This window comes from Ursus americanus, chromosome 18, assembly GCF_024610735.1.
Source record: "Ursus americanus isolate L20-20 chromosome 18, mUrsAme1.1.p, whole genome shotgun sequence".
NCBI classification, from domain to species: Eukaryota; Metazoa; Chordata; class Mammalia; order Carnivora; family Ursidae; genus Ursus; species Ursus americanus.
In genome coordinates, this window is record NC_142144.1 from 19787117 (window position 1) to 19811091 (window position 23975).

The 23975-nt window shown below is 55.5% G+C and overlaps 1 protein-coding gene across 9 annotated transcripts in view; it reads right to left on the reverse strand.

Annotated features, from left to right (window-relative positions):
* The window catches only part of RGS3 (regulator of G protein signaling 3), a 130648-nt gene that overhangs the window by 14170 nt on the left and 92503 nt on the right, over nucleotides 1-23975 (reverse strand). For 5 of the 9 annotated variants that reach the window (XM_087869455.1, XM_045791108.2, XM_045791110.2 and 2 more), the window contains one exon: nucleotides 182-1114. In XM_087869455.1, coding sequence (XP_087725581.1) covers nucleotides 182-1114 — 933 coding nt within the window. Of the gene's footprint in view, nucleotides 1-181; nucleotides 1115-1314; nucleotides 1385-16194; nucleotides 16383-16415; nucleotides 16517-16601; nucleotides 16847-23975 lie in introns of those variants that run through there. The other 4 variants (XM_087869456.1, XM_045791117.2, XM_045791116.2 and 1 more) reach the window with 4 other exon arrangements.

The window sequence follows — 23975 nt, forward strand, 5'->3', positions numbered from 1 at the left end:
AGCACACATTTGCCCTGTGCTGGCATTATGCTATACAATTTATTTTTTGTTGTTTTTAATTTTATTCTATGGAGAGCGCCATGAGGGACGGCAACGCTCATCTCCTGTAGCTTCTGGATCCTCTTCCCTGCCCCCAACACCTCATTTTTGACCCACTATCGCCTACCCTCGGCCTTCTTACCTTCCTGTGTCCCGTGAAAAAGAGGGAGAGGTGGTGCATGGAGCCACCATTGCGGCCCAGTTCCTTCTTGAGGGTGCGGGGCGAAGGCATGGCCCAGGCGGATGTGGCGCCCTCCCCGTCCGAGCAGTGCAAGGTGGTGTCAGAGGCGAAGCAGGGCCCGCGGGCTTCCTGCAGCAGACTGCCCTCGCTGTGCGTCCGCCGCCGCAGGGAGTTCTGCACCCGCAGGGAGAGGCCGCCCTCGGCCTGGCCCGCCTCGATCATGCTGCTACGCTTGGCCTCACGGCGCTCTCCATAGTTGTCATCGCTCGTGTCCTCCTCCTCCTCTTCCCCCTCCTCCCCGTCCTCAGCCTCGTCGGCATCCTCCTCATCGGCCAGGCTGCCCCCCTCCGCCCCGGCCTTATGGCTATAGGCACTGTCCAGCCGGACCTCGGGGATCACGAAGGTTGGCCTGGAGGCCACAGGCGGGTCCCTGGTGGCTGCTGGAGGGTCCCCAGAGCTTGCAGTCTCCTCAGCCGGCTGGGGGACCTGGCCGGGAGCCGGGTCTTGACAAGGCACAAGCTCCTGAGCAGGGGCGTCCTGGACAACAGGGAGGTCTTGGCTGGGAGGGGGCTCTTGCCCAGGAGGAAGGTCCTGGCAGGGAGGGACGGCCAGGGCTGCAGGGGGTTCCTGGCATGGTGGGGAGTCCTTGCTTGGCTCGGGCTCCTGGCCTGGAGGAGGTTCCTTGCAGGAAGGTGAGTCTCTGCTGGACGGTGACTCTTGGCCAGGAGAAGGTTCCTGGCCAGGAGACGGGTCCTTGTTGGGTGACAAGTCTTGTCCTGAAGGAGGCTCCTGGCCCGGAGAGGGGTCCTTGCTGGGTGGAGGGTCCTCGGCACCCAGCCCCTTCCCTTCCTCCAAGGGCATCTCTCGCTTCTCATCTGCCTCTGGCTCCAACATCTGGGAAATAAAAAGCAAACAAGAAAGGTTCAGAACAGCAGGCTATGAGATGCCAGGCACAGTGCATGAGCCAACATCACAGAGGCTGAAATAAATCAGGCAATGCCCCGAACCCCACACCTGACACCCCACAGTCTAAAAGCTTTAGTGCCAGATGGAAACAGAAAGCCCCTTTGACTTCGCTGCACATGGGTTCCCACCCTTGTCATCTTGCCTAAATCTTCTGTCTGCTCTACCAAAAGCATGGTTGGTCATTTAGGGGAAGAAGGAGGAGTAACCACTATTATCTGGATCCTATCGCCTGCCGGGGCCGTGCCAAATTAAACACTCCTCTTACACGATCTTCCCAACGGCCCTCTGAGGGAAGTGTCATGGCGCCTCTGTGAGGAGAGGAGGAGCCAGGCAGTCTCCGCCTTCATGGACCAGAACCAAACCAAGCCCCAAGCCAGAGCAATCACAAAGTGATAGAACCTTGGACCTGGCCAAAGGGTATCTTCTACCTGAACCCAAGTTTTAAAAAATCCCATTCAAACAAGAACTTGCTCTGAATATTTAAGTATCTCTTTGAAACTAGCAAACTGGAATGAAACCAGAACTTCACAATATTGCCCACCCTTGGATGACACAGATGTCACAGACACATGGGGACCTCACTGAGGGATCATCCACCTAGTGGTTTTTAAACTGTGTTTGGAGGCAGCTCAGGAGCTCCACATAGAGAAAGAAAGCATTTCCGGCCCGACACACAACCCTCGGAACCCTCAGCGTTTTTGCTGGACTCCTACAGATTTCATTTGCAAAGGGAAAAATAGTGCCCTTGATGAAGTCTGAAAGGCAGCTGGCTCGCAGGAAGGCTGGGGCTCAGAGAAGGGGCAGGAATATCCACGGGGCCGCCACCACATGAGGGGGGAAGCAGGTCTCGAGCCTGGGCCGGGCCGCGCATCACACCCACGGACTCGGAATGCTGGAGCGAGCACTATCTGGAGTCTGGGCTTCACCCATCAAGAGGCCATGGCCACCTAGAACAAACGAAGGGGAAAGTAGCCACACATCCCTGGGGACTTACAGATATGTGGGAATGTGCGTGTCGACATGCGCACGCACACACGGACGCTGGCTGAGAACCTGAGAGGTAAGTACTCCCCAAACAGAGGTTAAGAGCCCTCGTCGTAGACCGTTAACGTCCATTCGATGGACGGCCGTGCTGTACACTATGAACAGTGACTCTGCCCCTACTGCCCAGCCGCCCAGGACTGACGCGCTGTGCCCAAAGCTGAGAAGCCTGCTCAGGCCTGTGACGGCGAACCCCCAGCCAGGCTCCTGTCTGGGAGTCAGTGGCCCAGCCGTGGCTCAAGGCAACCGTAGACTGCTGCCCACACATGGCAGGGGTCCCACTGGCATCTTGGAGCACCAGAGCAGATATGAAAGCACGGTGTGGGTAACAGCCATGGGCTGGGAGCATGAAAGTGAAAGGGGAGCTCCCCCCACCCAATGGAGAAGATGGAGGGGCAAGACAGCAGACAGGGCCTTAGAGGACTCTGGGATGATCTGGCCAGGGTTTGGTTCTCAGGCACAGCCGAAGACACACGTCCACCCACAGGGACTCCCTGCCCTGTAAATCGTACCCGCAGGTGGGAGATGATTCCACCCAAGGACACCTCACACCTCACAGCCTCAGCCCCTGACACATCCATGATCCCAAGTCCCCAGAGCACGAGGGGGAGCCTGAGGCCCAGGGAGGGACAGGAGCCAAGGGCAAATCACACAGCGGGGCCAGGGAAAGCCAGTCACTAAAACCTCTGATCTCAAGGTCCCCACCCATTAAATGAGATAACCAACACGCACAAGTGACAAACCAGGAGAATAAACATGGAAAAGTATAAAGCTCTTTTTTTTTTCTTTTAAGTAGGCTCTACACCCAATGTGGGGCTTGAACTCACGATCCCAAGATCAAGAGGTGTACGTTCTACCGACTGAGCCAGCCAGGCACCCTGAAAGTATAAAGCTCTCGAACGGGATGCTGGTGGTGGTGGCAGTGGTGGTGACTGGAACAATGGGTCTAGAGGGAAGAGCTGAAGTCACAAACCTCAAACAGCAGCCCATCTTTGGATGGACCCCTGGAAGCAAATGCAGCCAAATACCCAGATTCAAAGTTGGTGATTATGATGGCGGGCCTCTCAATCCCAAAATCTCATCTAGAAACCAAGATCTGTGCCTTAGCCCCATCAGACTGTTCCCAGGGACAGAGACAGCTCCCCTGCTGACGGACAGACAGCAAGACTGAGGCCCAGCCTGGACAGTGACCTAGAGACATGTCCCAAAGCAGCCGCACCAATCGGGACTCGGCTGGGGTTAGAGCAGGGCCTCTGGCTCTTTCTTCCCAGGCCTGCTTCTGATCTCATTCCAGAGCAGCCCAGTTCTCTGTCCCTCACCCCACCCACCAGGGAGCGTTCTCCTCTAGGAAAACAAACAGCCAGCTCCCGTGCCCCACATTCAATCACCCCCGCCTTGGCCAGACCCCCAACCTGGAAGGACAGACGGAAGGAAGCAGCAGCCGGTACCCTCGGGGCCTGGCACGGAGTGGCCCTGAGAGGGGAGCAAGCCGCATTTCCCCTTTCCTGGGGGGTGGGGGTGGGGCCAGGCCTGTCCCAGAACTGACTGAGCCTGAGCCCGCCTACCCCTCCCTCGGGAAAGTGCAGCCACAGACCCAAAACCAGAAATGCAAGTCAGCCTGCCTCTGCCAATCCTGCCTCAAACTGAGGCCAAACCAAACAAAGCCAGCAGGGGAAGTGCCTCTGTCCCCAGAGGGCCCCGCCCCCGGGGCAGCAGAGAAACCACCCAGGAGCGAAGGGCTCTGAGAGTGCCCAGGGATCAGCGTTCAGATGTCAGCGGGGTCACTTTCCAGCTGTGTGACTCTGGCCAGCCTCCCAACCTCTCAGTCCCTGTCCCCTCACCTGGAACAGGGCCATGATACTACCCGGGACTCATGGGACCCATCCTCGGTGCTCCCCACAGGGCCTGGCCCAGGCGAAGCGTTTGATAACATGGTGGCTATCGTTAGTGCAGTCTTACTTTACAGATGGGGAAACTGAGGTCCCAGAAGCTAAGGGAGTTACCTACGAAATTGGAGGCTGATTTAGTACCAGCACTCATGTCTCTAGCCAACGGTGTCTCCTGGCTTTGTTGGGCCCTTCCACACAAGTATGGTGGACCCAGGAGTCTAGTGGGAAGCAGGCAGGCTGAGTACTACCTGAGGCCCTCACCCGGGCCCCCTACACACAGGGCAGACACCGGCAAAGAAGGACCAGCCAAGCTCTTTGGTTCTTCCCTGCACTCCAGGATCGGGCTCATGTGAGCGCCTCGATGGGTTTGGTCAGCCCAGTGTTCCTGGGCGAGCTGGAGTGGGGAGTGCCTTGGGGGGAGGGGGCTTCTGGAGTAAATCCAGGAAACCTCAGAAATCTGGGGGGAGGGGTGTCCGTGAGGGAATTAGGACAGGAAAAGAGATAAGAGATGAGAGTACGTCACAAGGGATGCCAGGCGTGGGATTGTCCTATGAAGGACAGAATGACACACGCAGGGCCCTGCTACGTCAAAACTGCTCCGGGCAGTGTGAGCAGGATGCGGGGGTGGGGGAAGGACTGCGGGGACAGGCATGCGTCCTAACACACGTGCATTCGTTCAGTCGCCAGGCACCGAGGGACACCCTGGAGGGACAGAAGGGGACGAGTCAGACACAATCCCTGCCCTCCGTTGAGCAGAAAAAAAACAGAAGCTGGACAATTGGTCTTGAGGCCTGTGGTGAACGCTCTGACGGAGGAGGTCCCGCAGCTGACAGGCAACACCCAGTTAGACAGCTCTGCAACAGGTTGGGGTGATAAGAATCCAGCCCCAGAGCCCCAGAGAGATCCGCCTGCCGGCCCAGGGCTTTGGGTCCAGAGTGCTCCGTGCAGCTGTTCCCTTCCTGTGGGGAGTCTGCCTCGCTCCTGCCCATCCATCACTTCGCTGGCTTGGCTGGACCAGTGTTAATTCTCTCCCAGTGTTGCCGGCTAGCACACAGGAAATGAGCCAGGCCCTCTAAATGAAGCCGCTGTTTCGGATCTAATCAAATTCTGCCCCCAGTCCAATCTAGGGCTCAGAAGAGGCCGGGAAGGGTGGCAGGTGGGGCTCCCAGAACATCTCCTGAGCCCCAGACACACACACCCCCGCCCTGCTGCTGGGGTTGGGGGTGGCAGTGAGCTGCTGGAAGTGACTTGCCCAATGTCACATAGCTACCAAATGTGGAGCCAGGTCTGCTGACCCCAGAGTCAACCTGCAGCTCTCACCCTGAGATGACTCATCACGGCCACCACAGATGCTAGGCTCTGCATCTGCCCTCAAAAACCACTTCCTGCAATGGGGGGGGGGGGCAGGGGGTGTGAACTGGGGTTTGCCTTTGTCTCTGGGTGGCCCTTACCCAGCTAAGATTTTACAGATAGAGCACCGGGACAGAAAAAGCCAGAAGCCCTGCGGACAGAAAGCCAGAAGCCCTCCACTGGATCCTCACTCCAGCATCTGCTAGCTGTGTGACGGGCTGTCACTTCTGGTTTCCTCTGCCGTGAAATGGGACGTGAAGTGAGGACACTTCCTGCCACCACCACCACCCCCCTTCCAGAGGGCTAAGGGGACCAAGTCTGAGAAAGGACAGGAAAGTGCTCTGCGTACTGGAACGTGGTTGGAGAAAGGGAGAGGCTATTAGAATTCCTGACCAGCGCCTGACCTCCAGGCCTGACTTTTGAGACGGGGTTGCTCCTTCAAGTTTGGCACGTTCTGGGTTCCTGAGCAGCTCCCTGGCTTCCGGGTCCCTGGCGTGAGGCTGGCTTCCAGAAAGCTCAGCTGCCTGGCCAACACTTCGCTCCCCCAGCCCAGCCTTGGTCCAGCTCTTCAGCCTGATTTCTTGACACCCAGAGGCCGGAGCCCCCACCCTGCCTCTGCCCGCCAGCTCAGAGCCTCCAGGCTATTCTCCTCCTCCCCCGTCCCCAAAGGACAGGTCTGACACAAACCTGGGCCCTGGGAACAGCACCTTACAGCAGAGAGAGCTCTGGAGACTGACCCCCTCCTCACTCACCCGCCAGGTGACCTCAGGCAGAGCTTCTCGGAGCCTCAGTTCCATCAGCCATTGCTACCAGCTCCTCAGCGCAGTGGGAGGAGTGCTGAGCCGACGTGCGCCCAGAGCCGGGCACCAAGTGGGCATGTGCAGCCCCTGACCATCGCGGGATAGCCCAACTTTGACATCTCCTTCCCTGGATCTCCCCCCACCCGTCTGACGATCCCTCTTCCACCAGGTCCTGGGCCTCTTGGCCCATCCATGGGAACCCGTCTCCGGCCCCTGCCCGTCTCAGTCCTGCACCCTCCTTTGTGCACCCATCCCCTCCCTGGGCTATAGTCGCCATCTGCGCCACCTGGCCACCGCCCAGCCCACACTGCCAGCCCCAACCTGTCTCCTGAATCTAGATCCCAGAGGCGAGTGTTCACCAAGCACTCGTGAAACAGAGCTCTTCCCAAATACTGTCCTAGGCTCTGTGGGTATGACAGGAAATGAGAAAGACACGATCCCTGTCCTGGCGGAGCTTTGAGGCCAGAGAGGAAGGACTGACACGAGCCACGATGTTGCCCGCAGAAGCACGTAACGGATACAAAGCGTGGTCGGTGATGGACAGGAAAACCGTAAGGTGCAGCGGGAGAGAATGCAGTGGCAGGTGGGGAAGGCCGCTCTGCAACGGCACTGAGCCCCAGACCTGCGCGGTGGGCAGGCGGGCCAGCACCCTGGCAGATCGGAGGACACCTGTGTGGCTAGAGCCCAGGCACAGAGACAGAGACCGCCCTCTGCACATCCTGCCAGTGCCCCCAGCTCAACGTGCCCCAAGCTGAATGCGGGTCCATTCCATTAAGGATGCCACTGCCAGCTGCCCAGACCAGCGACCCGGGTATCATCCTCTCTCACTGTCCCTTCATGACCACCCTCCCCCCCCAACTCTGGCCAGTCACCAAAACCTCTTGATTGTCCCTTGGAAAATCTTCAGAATCATTCCACTAGGGTAGGAAATGCAAGTGTGGGAACAGAGAGTATATGGGAACTCTGTATACCTTCCTCTCAATCCTAAAACTGCTCTAAAAACAAAGTTGATTAACTTAGAAAAAAAAATATCTCTCCATTCCTTCCATCTCCACTACCACCACCTCCCTCCAGACACTGTCATCTCCCACCGGAATTGATGAGGACCTCCCAGCGGCAGCCCAGCCCCCTTCGGTCGCCATGCCAGAGGAACCTTTTATGCACATCTGACCCTGTCACTCCTCTGCCTAAAGCCCTGACAAGGCTCCCTAGTGCCGTCCAGATGAAGTCCAACTTCTGAAGCCCTGAGAGAGTCTGGGCTCTCTCTCCCTTTGGCTTCACCTCCCACCATTCCCCATCTCAAGTGTTTGACGAGGAATGAATGAAGGAATGAATGAATGAGCAATCCAGTGAACTTCACAGGACCGTCTAGACCCTTAGTACCTAAAGTGGGGCCCCTAACCCAGCAGCAGCGGCAGCAGCACCTGGAAGCCCACATGAAATATAGAATCTTAGCCTTTAAACAACAGCTGCTGGATCAGAAGCTGTGTTTTACCAAGATTCCAAGCGTAATTTACACATTAAAAATAGCATTGATCCAGACTATTGGTTCTCAAAAGAGAGGTACACTTTAGAATCACTGGTGGGACATTTAAAAAATACCTATATCTGGGCCCAATTCCAGACCTTACTGGATAAGTTTCCCTAAGAGTAGGGCTGGCATCTTGACTTTTCTCTGACTCCCCAGATAATTCTGCCCACTTAACAGATAGGGTAAGTGAGGCCCAGAGAAGGGAAGTGATGTACCCTCCATCATACGACGGAGTCAGGACAGGCATGCAGACCAGAGCCTAGTGCAGGACCGATTCCAACACACATGGGAAGCCCATGCAGAAGAGACAGGACCTCAGCAGCCCCTTGTCCCCAGATAAGGAGACAGCAGGCTCACTGGAGATAGCTACCCATTCATGCGTCCTATTCACAGAGGCCCAACTGCAGGAGAGAAGGGAAGGAGGAGTTTGAATGCAGACCGAAAATTCTCCATTCCTAAGATCCCATAACTCCTCACGGGTCTGTCGGGGACTCAGGAGGGCAACGCACCACGACAGGGAGCATACCATACCCATTGCCTGAAAGCACTACTGAGGCGCAGTCAAACAGCTTTCCCAGCTCAGAAACTGTCAGGACAAAGCCAACACGCAGGGAAGAAGAATCCTCAGGAATGAGAAGTGAGGAGACCCCTCTTAGAAGCTTCCCTACTCTTGGCACCACCACCTGGATAAGCCAGAACAACGTGTCCTCGGGCCTGGCCTTTGGAGCTTACTGGGATACCCCAACACCATCCTGGATGCCCAGCTTCTCACTGGGTAGGGAAAGCAGTTCCCAACAGGTGACTTTCCCGGACCAAGCTCCCCCTCCTCTCGGGACCCAGACGCCACTGCTTCAATGTGTGTGGGGGCCTGGACTGGGAGTCCCCACAACCAAAAGACCCTTTCCATACCTCAGCTCTCTTCTCTTCTGAAAGGCATGGAAGTGGAGAGCAGGGCTGTCCCAGCTGCTTCCTGTCCCCACAGGGACTGGAGCCTCAGTCAGAAGAACACCAGACCCCAGGGGGCTCTCCTGCCCCACCTCTGGGCTCTCTGCTCAGAACCAGCCCCCTGTGGGCTCCACCACCATTCCCCTTCCCACCTGGCACCCCCTTTCTCTGTCTGAGCCACACCATGTCTCACTTCCCTATTGTCTCCACCTCCTCAGGTCTGTCTCCTGCCCATCCCCCAGAGCCCAGTTAAACACTCCCTGGGATGCCTTGGCTAGATGGCTCTCTGCTCTCCTGCCAGCGTCTGTGGCCCGTGCAGGCCCTGCTTTGGCTCATCAGGATTGTGTCCCTGGCTCACTTACTCCCCCCACCAACCCCCAGAGTACTCAGCAAATACCAACAGAGCCCCAGCCATGTGCCAGGGCTTGTGCAAGGCAAACAGTGGCAAGACACCGTCCCTTCCATGAAGGTGCTGGTCTATGGGGCAGAGAACCAGGTGAGCAGCCCATGTCACTCACCCACCCACCCACCACACTCCCCCCCCCAGGGGGTTATGGAAGCACAGAGGCCGCAGGAAAGATGGGGATGGCTCTTGGAGGAGGTAATGGGGACAGAGATGGGAGAGGATACCCAGGCCAAAGCCAGAGACAGCACGGAACATTCCAGGAAGAGCAGGTGGTTCCATGAGCAGAAGCATGGGTATGTTCAGGAATTTGGACTTCACCCCGAGAGCCATGTCTGCGTGATGCTGTAGAGATAGGGAAGGTGAAGCCAGATGATGGAAACAGAAAGCAACGATAATGATGGGGGGAGAGGAAGAGAGAAACCATGAACTGAGTGCCTCCCAGATACCAGGCACTGTCATAATTGCTCTCCATGTACTCTCTCACCCCCAGCAGCCCTGTACGGTCGGTTCCACTGGCCCCATTTGGCAAATCAGGAAACTGGGACTGGGGCTCAGAGAGTTTCAGTGACGTGCAGGGTCACCAAGCAGGTAAGTAGAGGAGTCGCATGGAAACCACGGTCAGCCTGGCTCCAAAGCCCTGCTCTTTCTACTACCCCATGGCCTCCTTTCCGGCTCCTTCACAGCCTCTCCTCATCCCCCTCCCTCACCCAGCACCCACCTGGGCCAGGCGCTGTGAGGCACTGGGTGGGGAGTCGAGGGGGGAGGCTTTTCCATTCCAGGACACTAGAATGGATATCTGGCCATTGGACTCAGCCACCATCCTGTGGCCAAGGTCACCTCCAAGGCCCCAGGCACGCTGCTACGTCCACCACTGCCTCCCTGAAGCAGATGTGCTCTCTGCTAAGGGGTGATGTTGAGGCTGGGTCATCTGGGTTTGTAGTCTGCTCCGAAACCATCCTCCTGCTTCCTCCTGTCATGGAACTTTCTCAAGAACCTGATTATATTCCTCTCCTGCTGAAAACCGTTCTTTCCCTCTGGGATAATCCCACCTCCCTCCCCTGTGCGTTCTGCCCCTGCCAACTGACCTCCCTACAACGCCATTTCTCTTCCCTTCCCTCTGACTGGACTAAATTATTTGTAGTTCCCCAAACACACTCTACTCTCAGGCACCTCTAAACCTCTCTGCTCACTGTACGTCCTACCTAGAATACCCTCCCCTCTCTTGTCCATGGGGCGAAATCCTACTCATCCTTCCAAATTCAGATCACCCCCACGTGTATTGCCTGTGATTTCTGACAAAGACGATGATCCCTTACAGTGAGAAAGGATTTTCTTTTTTAATTAATTGGATAACCACCCCGAGAAAATGAGTCTTGACCTCTACATCCACCATACATAAGAATCTATTTCAAGTGGATTTTAGACCGAAATAGGAAACATAAAACAATGGAACTTCTGGAAGGTAACACAGAACACATCCACAACTTTGTAATGGGCAAGAAAACAGGATTCAATGAGCGTTCTCCGGAAAGAAAAGGACTGACAGGTCGGACTGCATTAAGAACTTGTATGCTTCAGAGTGAAAAGGCAAGACACAGAGTGGGAGGAGATATTTGTAATGTGTATATCCCACAGTGAAAACACATCCGGAATATTTTTTAAGCTCCCGCAAACCAGTAAAAAAAAAAAAGACAAGACAACCCAGGAGAAAGCTGGGAGGGGAGAAGCCTGAAGAGGCGCTTCACTACGAGGTAGCCAGTTGACATAGGGAAAGGTCCCGAACCTCATTAGTCACCGAGGAAATGCAAATTAAAGCCACATTTAGTTATCACAACATCTAATGCCAATAACGTTGGTGAGGATGTGGAGTGACAGAAACGCTCGTACACAGCTCGCACAGAGCGCACTGGTGTCACACCTGGGACAATTATACGATAGTATCTACTAAAGCTAATTACATACCACTTTATGACTCAGCGATTGTCAACCTTACGTATTTACCCAACAGAGGAGTATGTACGGTGCATCAAAAGACGTCTGGGACTATTCATAGCAGTGCTCTTCATGATAACCCCCAACTGGCAACAACCCAAAGGTTCAGCAGCAGAATGGCTAAATTGCAGGATATTCACACAACGAAATACGACAGTGAGAACCAACAAAATAAAACGTACAAGAATGTTCACAAACCTCATCCTCAAACTGCGGACCAGAGAAGTCAGCGTGAAGGAGCACATGCTCAGTGAGTCCAGGTATACCAAGTTCAAGATCAGGCAACGCTGATCAATGAGAGAAGTCAGGACAGGGGTTCCTTTTAAGGCGGTGGAGGGGGGTATTTCCGGGGTATTAGAATGTTCTCTTTCTTGAGCTGGAGAGTTTGTTCACTTTGTGAAAATTCATCAGCTATACAGTTCTAATCTTTCTCTAAGTGTGTTCCATTTCAATTGAGAAGGTTATTGAAAAGGCAAACAAAAGCCTTCATCCCAGCGTCCACCCCCCCTTCCCTCCTTCCACCATGAGCCCCCCTCCTTGGTACACATCTCTGAATCACATGCCAACACCCCCCCCCCCCCACAAAGCCACTGCACCGCCTCCTGTTTCCGGAACGCCAACTCTGTGTCAGACCCCATGCCAAGCGCCTCGCTTCGCCCACATCACCTCGTTCAGTAACAGCCGCTGTGAGGTCAGGTGCTAGCGGAGCTCAGCTGCTGCCTCGACTCGGCATCGGTGCCCAGGAAGCCCTGCATGCGCACACCCCGCATCTAACCCGACGAGGCCGGGCCATCACCGCAAGAGATGGACGCAAAGGGACCTTCAGTGTCTTGCCCAAGGGCGCACAGCTGTAACGCTCCAGTCCAGAGCCCACAACCCGACACGAATCACACTAGGCAGCCTCCCCTGGGATCAGAAAGAACAGCGTCTGGACACACACAGGTGATTTCTATGGCCAGGCAGGAAGCACAGAAGGAAGGGCAGACCGGGATAGAGACTCGCTCCTTGGATGGACGAGCACCTAGGCATCCAGACTCCGCCTCACCTCCTGCAGGAAGCTTTGCTGAGGCTCCCAGGCTGAGTTAGAAGCTTTCCCAGGGTTCCCCCTCCCTGAGTCTTCCCATCAGAGCTGTGCTGTTACCATGCATCAGATGCCCATCTTTAGCCCTGGATTAAAGATTGGGCCCTTTATGTCTATACCTCCAGTACCCGGCCAGTGCGTGGTACACACCCGGTATTTCATGCCTGTGGAAGGAAAGGAGGGAGGGAGACAGGCACAGAGGGCAAGTTCAGAGCCACTATTGAGATCAACGGAGGACTCCGTCAGTCAAGGTCTGAGCAGTGAAGGTTTCCGCGTCCAAGATGGGCACCGCTCGCAACCGCTGACCGAAGGAGCTGCACAGCCACACCCCTTCCATTCCACGGCCCTCCCTGCAGCTGCCCCTAGCCTTTGTCCAAGGTTGTGGCCAGCCACTTGCTCTGCCCAGCTCCTTCTCTCCCCCCACCCTCTGCCACCCTGCCCTGAGTGCCTGGGTTCTGCTAGTAGCCCGAGGCTAACTCCACCGAGAGGTAACTGAGGACACCACAGAAAGCCCTGGCTACATGGGCAAAAGCATGCCCAGTTCCAAATAACTTACTACACCCCCTGCCTTTCTAAGTTGGGAGCCGCTGACAGTTCTCCGGCAGCAGCCTGATCTACGGTGCCAGGTGCAAGCAGGCTGGCCCACGGCAGGCAGGGAGAGGGGACAAGCCCTGGGCCATCTGGAACAGAGAACACACCTGGCAGCTATCCATACATCTGGAACGATGACGGAGGTCCACTGCCAGAGAAAGAAGGAATCCTGGGACCCCACACCCCGCCCTCTCCACTGTGCCTAGAGGCTCTGATCTCCCCAGCGGGTCATGGCCCCAGCACCCCTGTCCCTAATCCTGCCCCAACCCCACCCCAATCCCAGATGCCTGGGTGCAGCTGGCTGTGCAGGGGAAGGTGGCAGCTCCCCGGGGCTGAGCCTGGCTGGCCTGCTGTGAGTGGCTCCAGCCTCTCTGGGCTTAGCGGGCTGAGCCATAAGCAGCCTTGTTTATCCCTGGGAGGAATGACGGTTTTCCCTGAGCAATGACATCTTGGAAACGGCCTGGCTCCACAAACAACAGCAAACCTCCCAGCCCTGGCCTGGGCTCCAGCTTACAGGAGAAGGCCTCTGACCAACAGTGCCTGAGGAACAGGTTAGGGGCTGCTTCCCTGCTGAGCCAGACCCTGGCCCTGACAAGTGACTCACAGGACCCAGGAAGAGAAGAGAGTCTACAGAGAATCAAAGAACTGGATCCCTACAAGGGATCTGGTCCAGTTCCTGGTTGCTCCAAAGGGGAAACTGAGCCAGAGGGGGGAAAAAGCATATTTGCCTGAGATATCCAGTTGAGTAGGAGCCAGAAGGTGCCTCAGTCTCTGGCCTGTTGGCCAAGCAAGGGCTTTCTCTATTGCACCAGTTTTTCAGAGGAGAGCCAGGCTCTAGCTGGTAAGCCAGGGGGTTCTAGAAAGGAATGTGTCACTGGGGAGTCCAAAAAAGGGGAACATCAAGATGAAAGCCAGGTACTCTGAGTCATCCAGTTAGTGTGATAGAGAGAGCTTTGGGCTGGGAGACCAGAGACCTGGGTTCTCATCCCCACTTGGCTGATGAGTTGAATGTACCCTCAGGCAAGCCCTTCTTCTCTTGCCTTAGTCCCCTCTCTGTCCAGAAGGCAAATGGACTCAGCCATCTCCAGGGTCTTGGGGAAGTAAATGGGAAGAAGCTCTAAGGGCCTCCAGGAACCCAGCTGGGCATAGGTACTCCCTCCTCTTCTGGGGAAGCCAGGCAGCCAACTGGCTGAGAACCACCCCCACACAAAACCCCAAATCCACCTCCATGGTTGGCGGTTTCCCAAGGGGGCCCCAGCTGGGCCCCAAGCCCCTGTAGTCTGTGCAAAGGACCATGGACATTGTATTCAAAGCAGCCGGGGCTGCCCCTTCCATCCTCGATGGCCCAGGCCATGATGTGAACACCACCCAGCCCAGCATGACCCCTGAGTAGCCTCCCCCATGACCTCAGACAGGTTGAAGATAATATTCTCCCTGCTTCACCTCCTGTCAAATCCCACCCCCCAACCCCTTGGCCCTATGGTAGCAAAATAGCCCCTCGGCCCCACACAGAAACTAGGGCTCCTGCAAAGGGACTCCTCACTAGGTCCTCGAGTTGGTAGAGATGCTCTCTGCCACGCAGAGCCAGGAGATGGGCAGGAAGAGCTGACTTGGACATCAGGGCTTATCCCCAAGGAAAGCCCATCCTAGCCCTTTCCCACCATGCCCTGGGTCTCAGGCTAGGCCCTTGGGACCCAGAGATGAGTAAGGCCCAGAGCCCACCTAAATAAGCCGTGAAGTAACCACTCTGGGTACCACCACCAATGGACAGACAGGCTCCCACAGAGTATTTGCTCTAGCTGTCGAAGTTTAGGTTCTCCAGGATTAAGGCCTGGAGAGAAGAACTGGGCTTTCCAGGCAATGGGAACATATGCAAAGGCAAGTACGCTGGGGGTGGAGTGCTTGCACTGATACCAAGTACTGGAGTCAGCAGCCCATCACGGATTTCTGGTTCAAGGCCCTGGAGACTTCCCAACAGGGGGTCCCTCGCCTCAGCGGCCTCCTTCTTCACCATCCCCCTGGCTGCCTCAGATGCCAGGCTAGGCCTGAAGCAAGCCCCGTTGTGGAACTTGGCTCCCTGAAGGGCCCGCCCTGGGCTAAGCCATGCCACATGCTAGGGCTGGGGAAGAAGGGAGGTGCCCCTTGGCTGGGCACGGAGGACTCAAGGGGCCCTGGTGGAAACTTTGACTCTGGCATCGGTGCCCCGGCTGGGATCCACAGGCACTGGTGGGCAGGCGCTGTGGCTCCTTCCTTCCAAGAGATATACGCAGTCCAGCCACCTCGAGAGAGGAGCCAGACAGCCCCTAGCCATAGGCCTGAGGGCAGGAGGATGTGGAAAGTTTTCAGCCAGGGGCCTCGTGGCTCCGTCCTTAACTAGGCATCTCAAGTCAGGAGTACTAGCTTCAGAGCTGAACTACATAGCTCAGGTAGGATAAGGGCACCCGTGTATCCTGTCCTCACTGCTCCAGGAAGCAGTGTCCTTCCATCCGGGTCCTGGCCAGAGACCTGCTGTGTGGACACAGCTCCTTCCCAGTCTGGACCCTGGCTCTTCTACAACCCTGAGGTCCCACGGCACAGAGGTTCTTCCCAGACACCTCAGGTCCAGAGTAGAGGTGTAGGGTTCCAAGTTGATAAAAGAATTGGCCTCTGTCCCCTCACTGTGGTTAGCTCTGTGGGGGTGGGCAGGTCCATAACGATTATCCCCTCCCTACGGTTCTCAACTGGAGCCAAGGGAGCAGGTGCAGGACCTTTCTTAAGGGGCTCAGGAGGCACAGCATCCCCGCTTGTGCTTCCCGCGGGGCATTTCACCAGAAGTCTCTCGAATCAGAGGCAATCCCCCCCCCGCCCCGCCCCTCTGGCTGAGACCGTCTCCCCGCCCCCCACCCCACCTCCACCCCCACCCCCAACCCAGACCACTTCCTTTCCTGACATGGAACTAGGCAAGAGCGGCCATCCCTGGTGCCTGGAGTACAGTTAGCATCCCTGACATGATCACCAACACGGCCGGCTGAACGGCTGAACGCTAGCTCCCCAAGCAGTGTCCCAACTCGTGGTCACCGAACATTCCTTTCTCTCAGAAACAAAAACCAGCTGACCAGCCTAGAAGTGGGGAGCAGCACACAGTGGTAGCATGCCCCTGGCCCTGTGGGTCCCCACCCTGAGAAAGACAGACAGACAGACAGACAGACAGACACACACACACACACACACACACACACACACACACAGAGCTATTTCAGAGCCTAACACACGCGATTTAGTTGCAACATGCCTATCAATGGCTGCCCTGGGGAAGAAACAATAGAAACAGGGGCACGGGGTGACCTGGACAAGAGCCCCCACCCCGCCTACCGCACACCCACCCTGTCACCAAGGCACCTACCCAGCACACTCCAGCAGGGACCCAGGAGACTCCCGGCTGCCGCTCCTGCCCGCCAGCCCGCCGGCCCGGTCTCTGCCGGGCTCCTCCCGCAGGCGGGCGGGCGGGCAGGCGGGCGGGCGGCCGTGGCTGTGGCAGCTCCTGGCCGCCTGGCCGCCCGTGTCAAGCGGCCGCTTACCCCAGACAGAGCTTCTTTGTGTCAGCAGAGCTATTTATGGACTTACCCAAGTTCCCCAGGGGAGCGATACCTGCTGGGAAAAGCAGAACCAAATGACCAGGTTCCACCTCCCACATCTAGGTAGCGTTTTCAAAACCCTTGCATCACTCGCCCCTCCTCCTCTTCCTCCTCCTCCTCCTCCTTGCCCTCCTCCTCTTCCTCCTCCTCCTCTTCCTCCTTTCCAAACACGCACCCTGTCCAGCCCGCTGCCGCTGCTCTGGATTTCTTTCTTCCATCAAAGAAAACTCTGATTTCCCAAGTCACTTTCATCCGAGGAGGAGGAGAGCGGGCTGTCTCAGGAAGCGTCCCCGTCCTCCGGCAGCCAGTCCTTCAGCCTGCAAGGAGCCCCGGCTCCTCGGTTTCATGCTCACACTCACACGCATGCACGCACGGGCCCTGGCTCCCCTATCTCCGTCCCCGGGGCCTGGGCTGGCCCCCCAAGTGCCGCTCTGGAGGGAGAGGCAGCCATCGCTGACGGTGCCAGCCCCTGGCCCCGGGATCCCCGAGCCGGGTGCACCCCACAGGCACGTTGAGGGCTCCCCCGGCTGGGGCAGTGCAAAGCCACTGGCTGCTGCTCCGGCAGGATGGAGCCAATCACCCGGGCTTCCCGGCACACCCCCACCCCCACGCGGCTCACATCCCTGTGGGCGGCTGCCATTTAACCCGGGGTCCTGCAGCCAACGTGCTGCGGACTCTAAGAATGTCACCGCCTCGGGATGGGGGAGCAGCGGCTTCAGTGGGTGCCGTACAGCAGCACCATCCAGTGTAGCGGGAGCTCAGCACTTTTCGGGGAATCAGATGGACGGAGAGCACGGGGCTTCCTCCCCCACTATACGATGGCTGGGAGGAGCACATGACAGCAGCTCAAGAGTTAGGGCCACAAGTGAAGGAGACATCCCTAACAGAGGGACCATGGGGTGCAGAGGCAGGAGCCCTGGGCTTCGAGGCAAGAGCCCCCAGTTCGGGTTCCAGCTCCAGCACTGGTTGGCTGGGTATCCCTGATCGAGTCCTGCCCACCTCTGAGCCTTGGTTTCCTCATCTGTAAAATGGGGCTGACAACTCTTGACCAGCCCCACCGGTGGGATTCAGAGAGAATTCAGTGATCCTATGCCAGGCATTATTCCCAGAATCTGGCCTTCATAAACTCACTTAATCCTCACCAGCACCTTGAGAGGCCAGGGCTACTCCTACCCTCCTCACAGAGAATCTCAGGCACAGAATGGTCGTGAAGTTGCCCAAAGTCACACAGCTAGTTGGCTGTAAAGCCAGGACTGAAGACCAGTCGGGCCAACTCTGGGGTGCCTGCTCCTCACCCCTGCATAGCCCCCCCACCCAGGAAGCTGCTTTGCCAGTGCCAAGCTGTCTGACATTGTGGCTATGGCCCTTGCAGTTGGCTGTCTGATGTCAACAAGCTGTCTTGTTGTCTGATGTCTGATGTCTGGGGCCCAAGCTAGGGGTGCCCATCCAACAGCAGCTCCAACCCGAAACTGATTATTGGAGTGGCGGGCACCCTGGGATGTCACACAGGAAAAACGATGGGCAGAAGGAGACCCTGTGCCCCCTTCCCACCTCACCCCACCTTGGCCACCCTGGGCTGAAGTGTTGTCCTCTGCCTCTTACTCTCCCTGTGTTGGTCTCACTGTCTCTGAATGCTATCGCTGCCCGTCTCCCTGCCCCTGTCTCTGATCTATTCCTGTCTTATTCACACATACAAGCACACGCACACATGCAGGTAGAAGAAAACATCCTATATCGGGATCAACTTGGAAGGGCCCTCATCTGAGCAGTCACTTACAAACTCCAATCAATACTTTGTCTTGTCCCTGGGGGCAGAGCCAAGGCAGTCCTTGCAGGGCCCAAGAACCTTCCAGATTAGAAGACTGTCATCCTGCAGGCTCCTGGGAAGCAGGGTCCACCTCATCCTGGGAAACTAAGAAGGTGAGTCTCGAGAGAGTCCAGATCTAATGGGGCTGACCGATTTCCAGTAGGGCTGACTGGTTCCCAGGATGGAATTTCTGGTGCTTGGGATAAGATTGCTTAGGATGGGGAGCCTGAGTTGACATGAGAGGAGTCCTCGAGTTTCAGCAGGGTCTTCACTTCTCTATCAACAAACAGTTCTGGAGCACCAGCTTCATGCCAGGCTCTGTGCTGGGCCCTCAGGCTGTGGTAGAGAACAGACAGACCGGGCCCTGTACTCACAAAGTTCCTGAGGGAGACAGACATCAGCCACACAGCCAGACTAGTGAGTCTGTAATTAGACATCGTGCCACGATGGGCAGAGCAGCTCTGCCAATCCAGGGGGCGGGGTCCAGAACCCAGAATGCACTCTTCAGTGTTCTGGACCAAAAGGATAATGAGGAACGGGACCAGCAGTTCAGTGCCCTGAGGCCCAGGAGCCTGCCAGACCAGGTCAGGAGAGCACTGCGTGCCTGGGGGAGCCCACGCAGCCACGGCCCTCTGCCTCTCCATAGCTCCAGATACAAATCAGCAAAGCAGGTGGGCCTCCCAGTGTATAGCCTGGGGCAGGAGGAGGAGTCAAAGGGCCAGAAGGGCCCCTGGAGATCTTTCACTGCTGTTTCCCATTGACAGACAGTGAAACTGAGGCCCAGAGAGGGAAAGTGACTTTCCCAAGGAAATAAAGCAACTGAATGGCAGGGCTGAGACCAAGGATTGCTCACTCCCAGTCCAGTGCTCCTCCCAATACACATTAATGCTCTTCAGACCTACATAGATGACGGTGCTGTTCAGCACAGGAGGAACTGGGATCCAGAGAACCGTGAGATCTAGGTGGCCTGCCAGCCACAGGGATTGGCACCTGGGCATTCAAGGCCTGGGGTGCATTTACAGATCCACATAATTCACTCAACAAACATTTGACACTTCCTATGTGTCAGCACTGGTCTGAGCACTTCCCGATTATTGACTCATTAAACCTTCACGGCCCTATCAGATACGATGTCTAATGTCCCCACTTTACAAATGAGTAAAGACAGGCAGAGAAATGAGGAAACATCCTCAAGGTCCCATACTAGTAAGGGCAGAGCTGTGGGGGCCAAGCCCAGTCCACTCTCCACTGTGCCCTACACCGCTGCGCGGGACAATAATGCAACAGACGAGCCTGCCTCCACCGCATGAAGCCTGCCGTGCCCCGGCTTGTGCTCCCGAGCCCCCATCCCGAGCCCTGCACACACGGAAACCCACCCACCTTCCTTCCTCCCCCCAGACTCTACCTGAGGGAGGCTGTGTGCTGGCAACGCCCTCCTCAAGGAAAGGAGGATACTTGCCGAAGGCTACTTAATAAGTTTCCCCATCCTGCCCTCTGAGCCAAAGTCCACTGGGATTTTGTTCCGGGTTGGGGAGGAGGGTGATGCTGCTAGGGCAGAAACTGGGCCCAAGCCAGGGAGAGGTGTGGTCCCAGGAATTCCAGAGCAAGCCACAGACTAAAACCACCGCAGTCCCCACCAGCAGCTGCTTGGGCTCTCGTTCTCCCCGGAACATTCTCTCCAGAGAATGAAAGAGCCAGGTCTGTGCCAGGGTGTCAGGGGAGTGAAAGCCTGGGCCAGGGCATGCTGGCCAGACCTCCTCCAGAGCCCTGCCCCTGCCCCAAACTGCTACAGAAGACTATGATGGGCCAGGGCTGCCTTAGGAGACTGTAGAATGATCTATACACACCCACCCCAGCCCAAGCTTTAAATCTGCTAACCCACTTAGGAATTTCCAGGCCTTTACTCATTGGGTCTCACGTCCCTGGTTTAGAGGTCTACAGACTCCATTCAGAAAGGCCCTCCCCACAGAAGAGTCAGCCAAGACACATTTATTTGTTATTTCAAAAAACACTGAATCTCTACGTGTGCTGGAGTCTGTGCTCGGAACTACGGACACAGGCAGACGGAAGTAGTCTGCTCCCGAGATCTGACCCAGGGGGGTGAGCATAGTTGACCCTGGAGTGGACGCTACAGGCAGGGACTGTCCTGCCGTGTTCTGGCCTCCGCGACCCCAACGCCAGGGTAGGGGACCTGCTCTCCCACTGCTTGCTAAGGGCATGCACCTGGCTCTTCCTGGTGGCACTAGCTTTGTTCTTGGGTCACGAGCTCCAGGTGGTGACGTGGGACAGGACACAGCAGGTATCCTCAAGCTCACACCCATGGGAGGTTCTGGCCTATAGTCTGCAGAACCCAGGTGAGTCCCTTCCCCCTCACTGGCCTCTCTTCCATCCCTAACATGAGGCCACAGAGGGGTGTCCAGTGGGCCCAGCCTTGCTCCCCTGCGCTCAGTGGCCAGTCCCAGGCCCCTCCAGGCTCTCTCACTAAAGGAATGAGTTCAGTCAGTGGAATTTAGAAAGAACACAGGCTTTGGAGTCCAAAAAAAAAAAAAATCTGAGTGTGAGTTATCTTGGGCAAGTCATTTTAATGTGTCTGAGTCTCAGTTGCCTCATCTGTAAAATGGGGCTATTACCATGTGCCTCACTGGGCCCTGTGGAGGACCAAATGAGGTGGTGCGTGCAGAGTGCCAGCACACGGTGAGTGTGTAACAAGGTAAGTAGCAGCATCGTTGTTGTGTTGTCATTGTGGCTCTCCTCTGAAAAGGATGGAATTCACCTGGGGACGTCTGATGTGAAGAGTCAAATGTGAACATATCGGCCGAGGGTCTAACAGACAGGCAGGGCCTACCATGGTGCCTGGCATGTCCTCATAGCTGATAGCCGTTCACATTTATTGAGCAACAGGTCCGTCTTACAGAGGGGGAAACTAAGGTACAGAAAGGTCACGTGGCAGAAACAATGGCCCCAAGGCTCTCTCTTCCCCTGTACACTCTGCCCCCAAGTCCTGTTCCCGAAGCGCTTCTCCTTGTGCATCTTCCCCTTCTTCAGCAACTTCAGGCCGCAAGGCCGAGTCCCAGTCTGCTCCCCGGAACTAGATCTCCCAACCACAACAAGGAGAAGCCCGCATGCAATGGAAGCCAAGAGACCACATGTCCACCTGCAGAGCTGTCCCTGCGATCTGTCACTGGCTGGCTTCTGCCTCCAGCCTGCTCGCACACCACTGTTGCCTCGGTGGCATCGGCCTGACCTGAGGTGGCTGCAGAGGGTGGCCAAGGACGGAGACGATCTCCCTTCCTGGCTCAGCCAACCAGCCACACGCTGGCCCAGGATTTCAGGCTTTGGGGAGCAATCCCCAACCCACAGTGCTTGTGCCAGCTCCAGGGTCAGGCTGGGTCCTCACTTCCCGAGTTCCTGGCCAGCATTCGGCACAGAGCACTAACTCAGATAAGTGGAGGCCGGCCCTGTGACCTTGGCTGCTAGATACAGTGCCTCTGGAGTCTCCTCGCTGCTCGGCCTGCTGGGCTTGGGCCCAGGCCACCACAAGACAGGGTCAGTGGACTGACATGCTAACTTTGCTGCTGTCTTCTGTGAGATCTAGGGCAAGGCCAGTCTCCTCTCTGGGCCTCAGCTTCCCTGTTTCTAAAACGGGCACCGGGGTTTGACGAGGTCAGTGTTACTCAGCATGGTCTGCAGAACCCTACTGATCCGTGAACTTCTTGTTACTGCTTTGCAATGCCATGAGCAGCAAAATCAAGTGTTTGGACACTTTTGTAGCCATTTGACATTGCCATGATACCCAAGCCCAAGACCAGCGGACCGGTCTTACTGAATATGAACTGGGTACAAGGCTGGTTCAGGTGTTAGCAAACCAGCATGGGAAATCACATGTAGTGTGAGTTGTTTTTTTTTTTTTTAAGATTTTATTTATTTATTTGACAGAGATAGAGACAGCCAGCGAGAGAGGGAACACAAGCAGGGGGAGTGGGAGAGGAAGAAGCAGACTCATAGTGGAGGAGCCTGACATGGGGCTCGATCCCGTAACGCCGGGATCACGCCCTGAGCTGAAGGCAGACGCTTAATCGCTGTGCCACCCAGGCGCCCCACATGTAGTGTGAGTTTTATTAAAGTATAAGGCCTTTCACCACAGGTAGTTTAAGAAGCCCTGGTCTAAATGTTCTTGTTTCTGTGAGAACCTACCAACTAGTCCTCCATCACAGTACCTAAAGCTGCCGTGGGATTCATGCACCTGTCACCCACACTGTTCCCTCTTTACTGTTCCTGCCTTAGAGAATGGGCACCACCATTCACCTGTCTGCCTGAACCAATAGAAGCTGAAAGATCTTACCCGGTTGGTACCAGGAAACACCACCAATGGAGAACAAACAGCTAGAAATGGTCTGGTGATGTTTCTAAATTCCAAAGACTGGAAAGAGAAATCCTGCTTGTTTCCATAAAGAAACTTTGAGGAATCAACTCAGTTATGGCGCTTCTTACAGCATAAATGCTGGGATGACAGAACATGGCTCTCAAGTACCTGGAGAAGAAGGACTGCTAGCCTAGAATTCTCTACTTCGGAAAAGGAGGACTCAAACGTGAAGGCAAATATTTTCAGACTTAGAAAGACTGAGAAACTATGCCACCCACAGACCCTTTCTGGAAAAGTTACTCAAGAGAGGTCTCCAGAAAAAAATGAATCCAAGTCAAGGAGTCAAGAATGAGATGGTGTGGTATCCAAGAGATGGGCGAGCAATGAAGCCAGAAACATGTATATACCTAACTACTGATAACATAATTGAGGAGTTAAATGCAATTTAAATAAATGACTCTTAAAACACAACAGGACGAATATCTAAAAATGATAATAATCAGAAACTAAAATTCCAGATGATTTCAACCATCCCTGGGAGGCTCGAAGGAAAGCAAAGAGAAGTATAGGCTAGCTGATGCAGTCACTATGGGTAGTAGGAGGTGAGGACAAACTACTCTAGATCGGGTGTCATGCCCAATATGGAAATATGTTTATGGAAAAGGTAAGGGTAAAACCCTGGCAGACTAGAATTAGGGTATAGAATTTCAGAGGAAATTTTACAGAATAATGGGACAGCAGCCTTGGGATGTATACAACGACTGCTACTTACCTTAAACCTATAGTAATTAAGTCTCAACCTGCTGTAGGAATAGACACATTAATGGGGGGGGGGGTAAAACTTGAAGAATAAACCAAACTATTCGAGGGGGGTGAATATTATATAATCCTATGGTGAATACCACAACCCCAGAGGCCAAAAAAAAAAAAAAAAAGGACCTTTAAAAATTTATAGATATATTAGTCATCAGAAAAATGTAATTCAGGGGGCGCCTGGGTGGCGCAGCCGTTAAGCGTCTGCCTTCGGCTCAGGGCGTGATCCCGGCGTTCTGGGATCGAGCCCCACATTAGGCTCCTCTGCTATGAGTCTGCTTCTTCCTCTCCCACTCCCCCTGCTTGTGTTCCCTCTCTCGCTGGCTGTCTCTATCTCTGTCAAATAAATAAATAAAACCTTAAAAAAATGTAATTCAAAACCACAGTGAGATACTACTTCAAACCCACTAGGATGGCTGTCGTTTTTAAAATGGGAAAATAACAAGTGTTATTCGAGAGGACGTGGAGAAAGTGGAACCCTCATACACTGACAGTGAGTATGTGAAACCCTCTGGAATACAGTCTGGCGGGTCCTCCAAAAGTTACACATAGAGTTGCCATTTGAT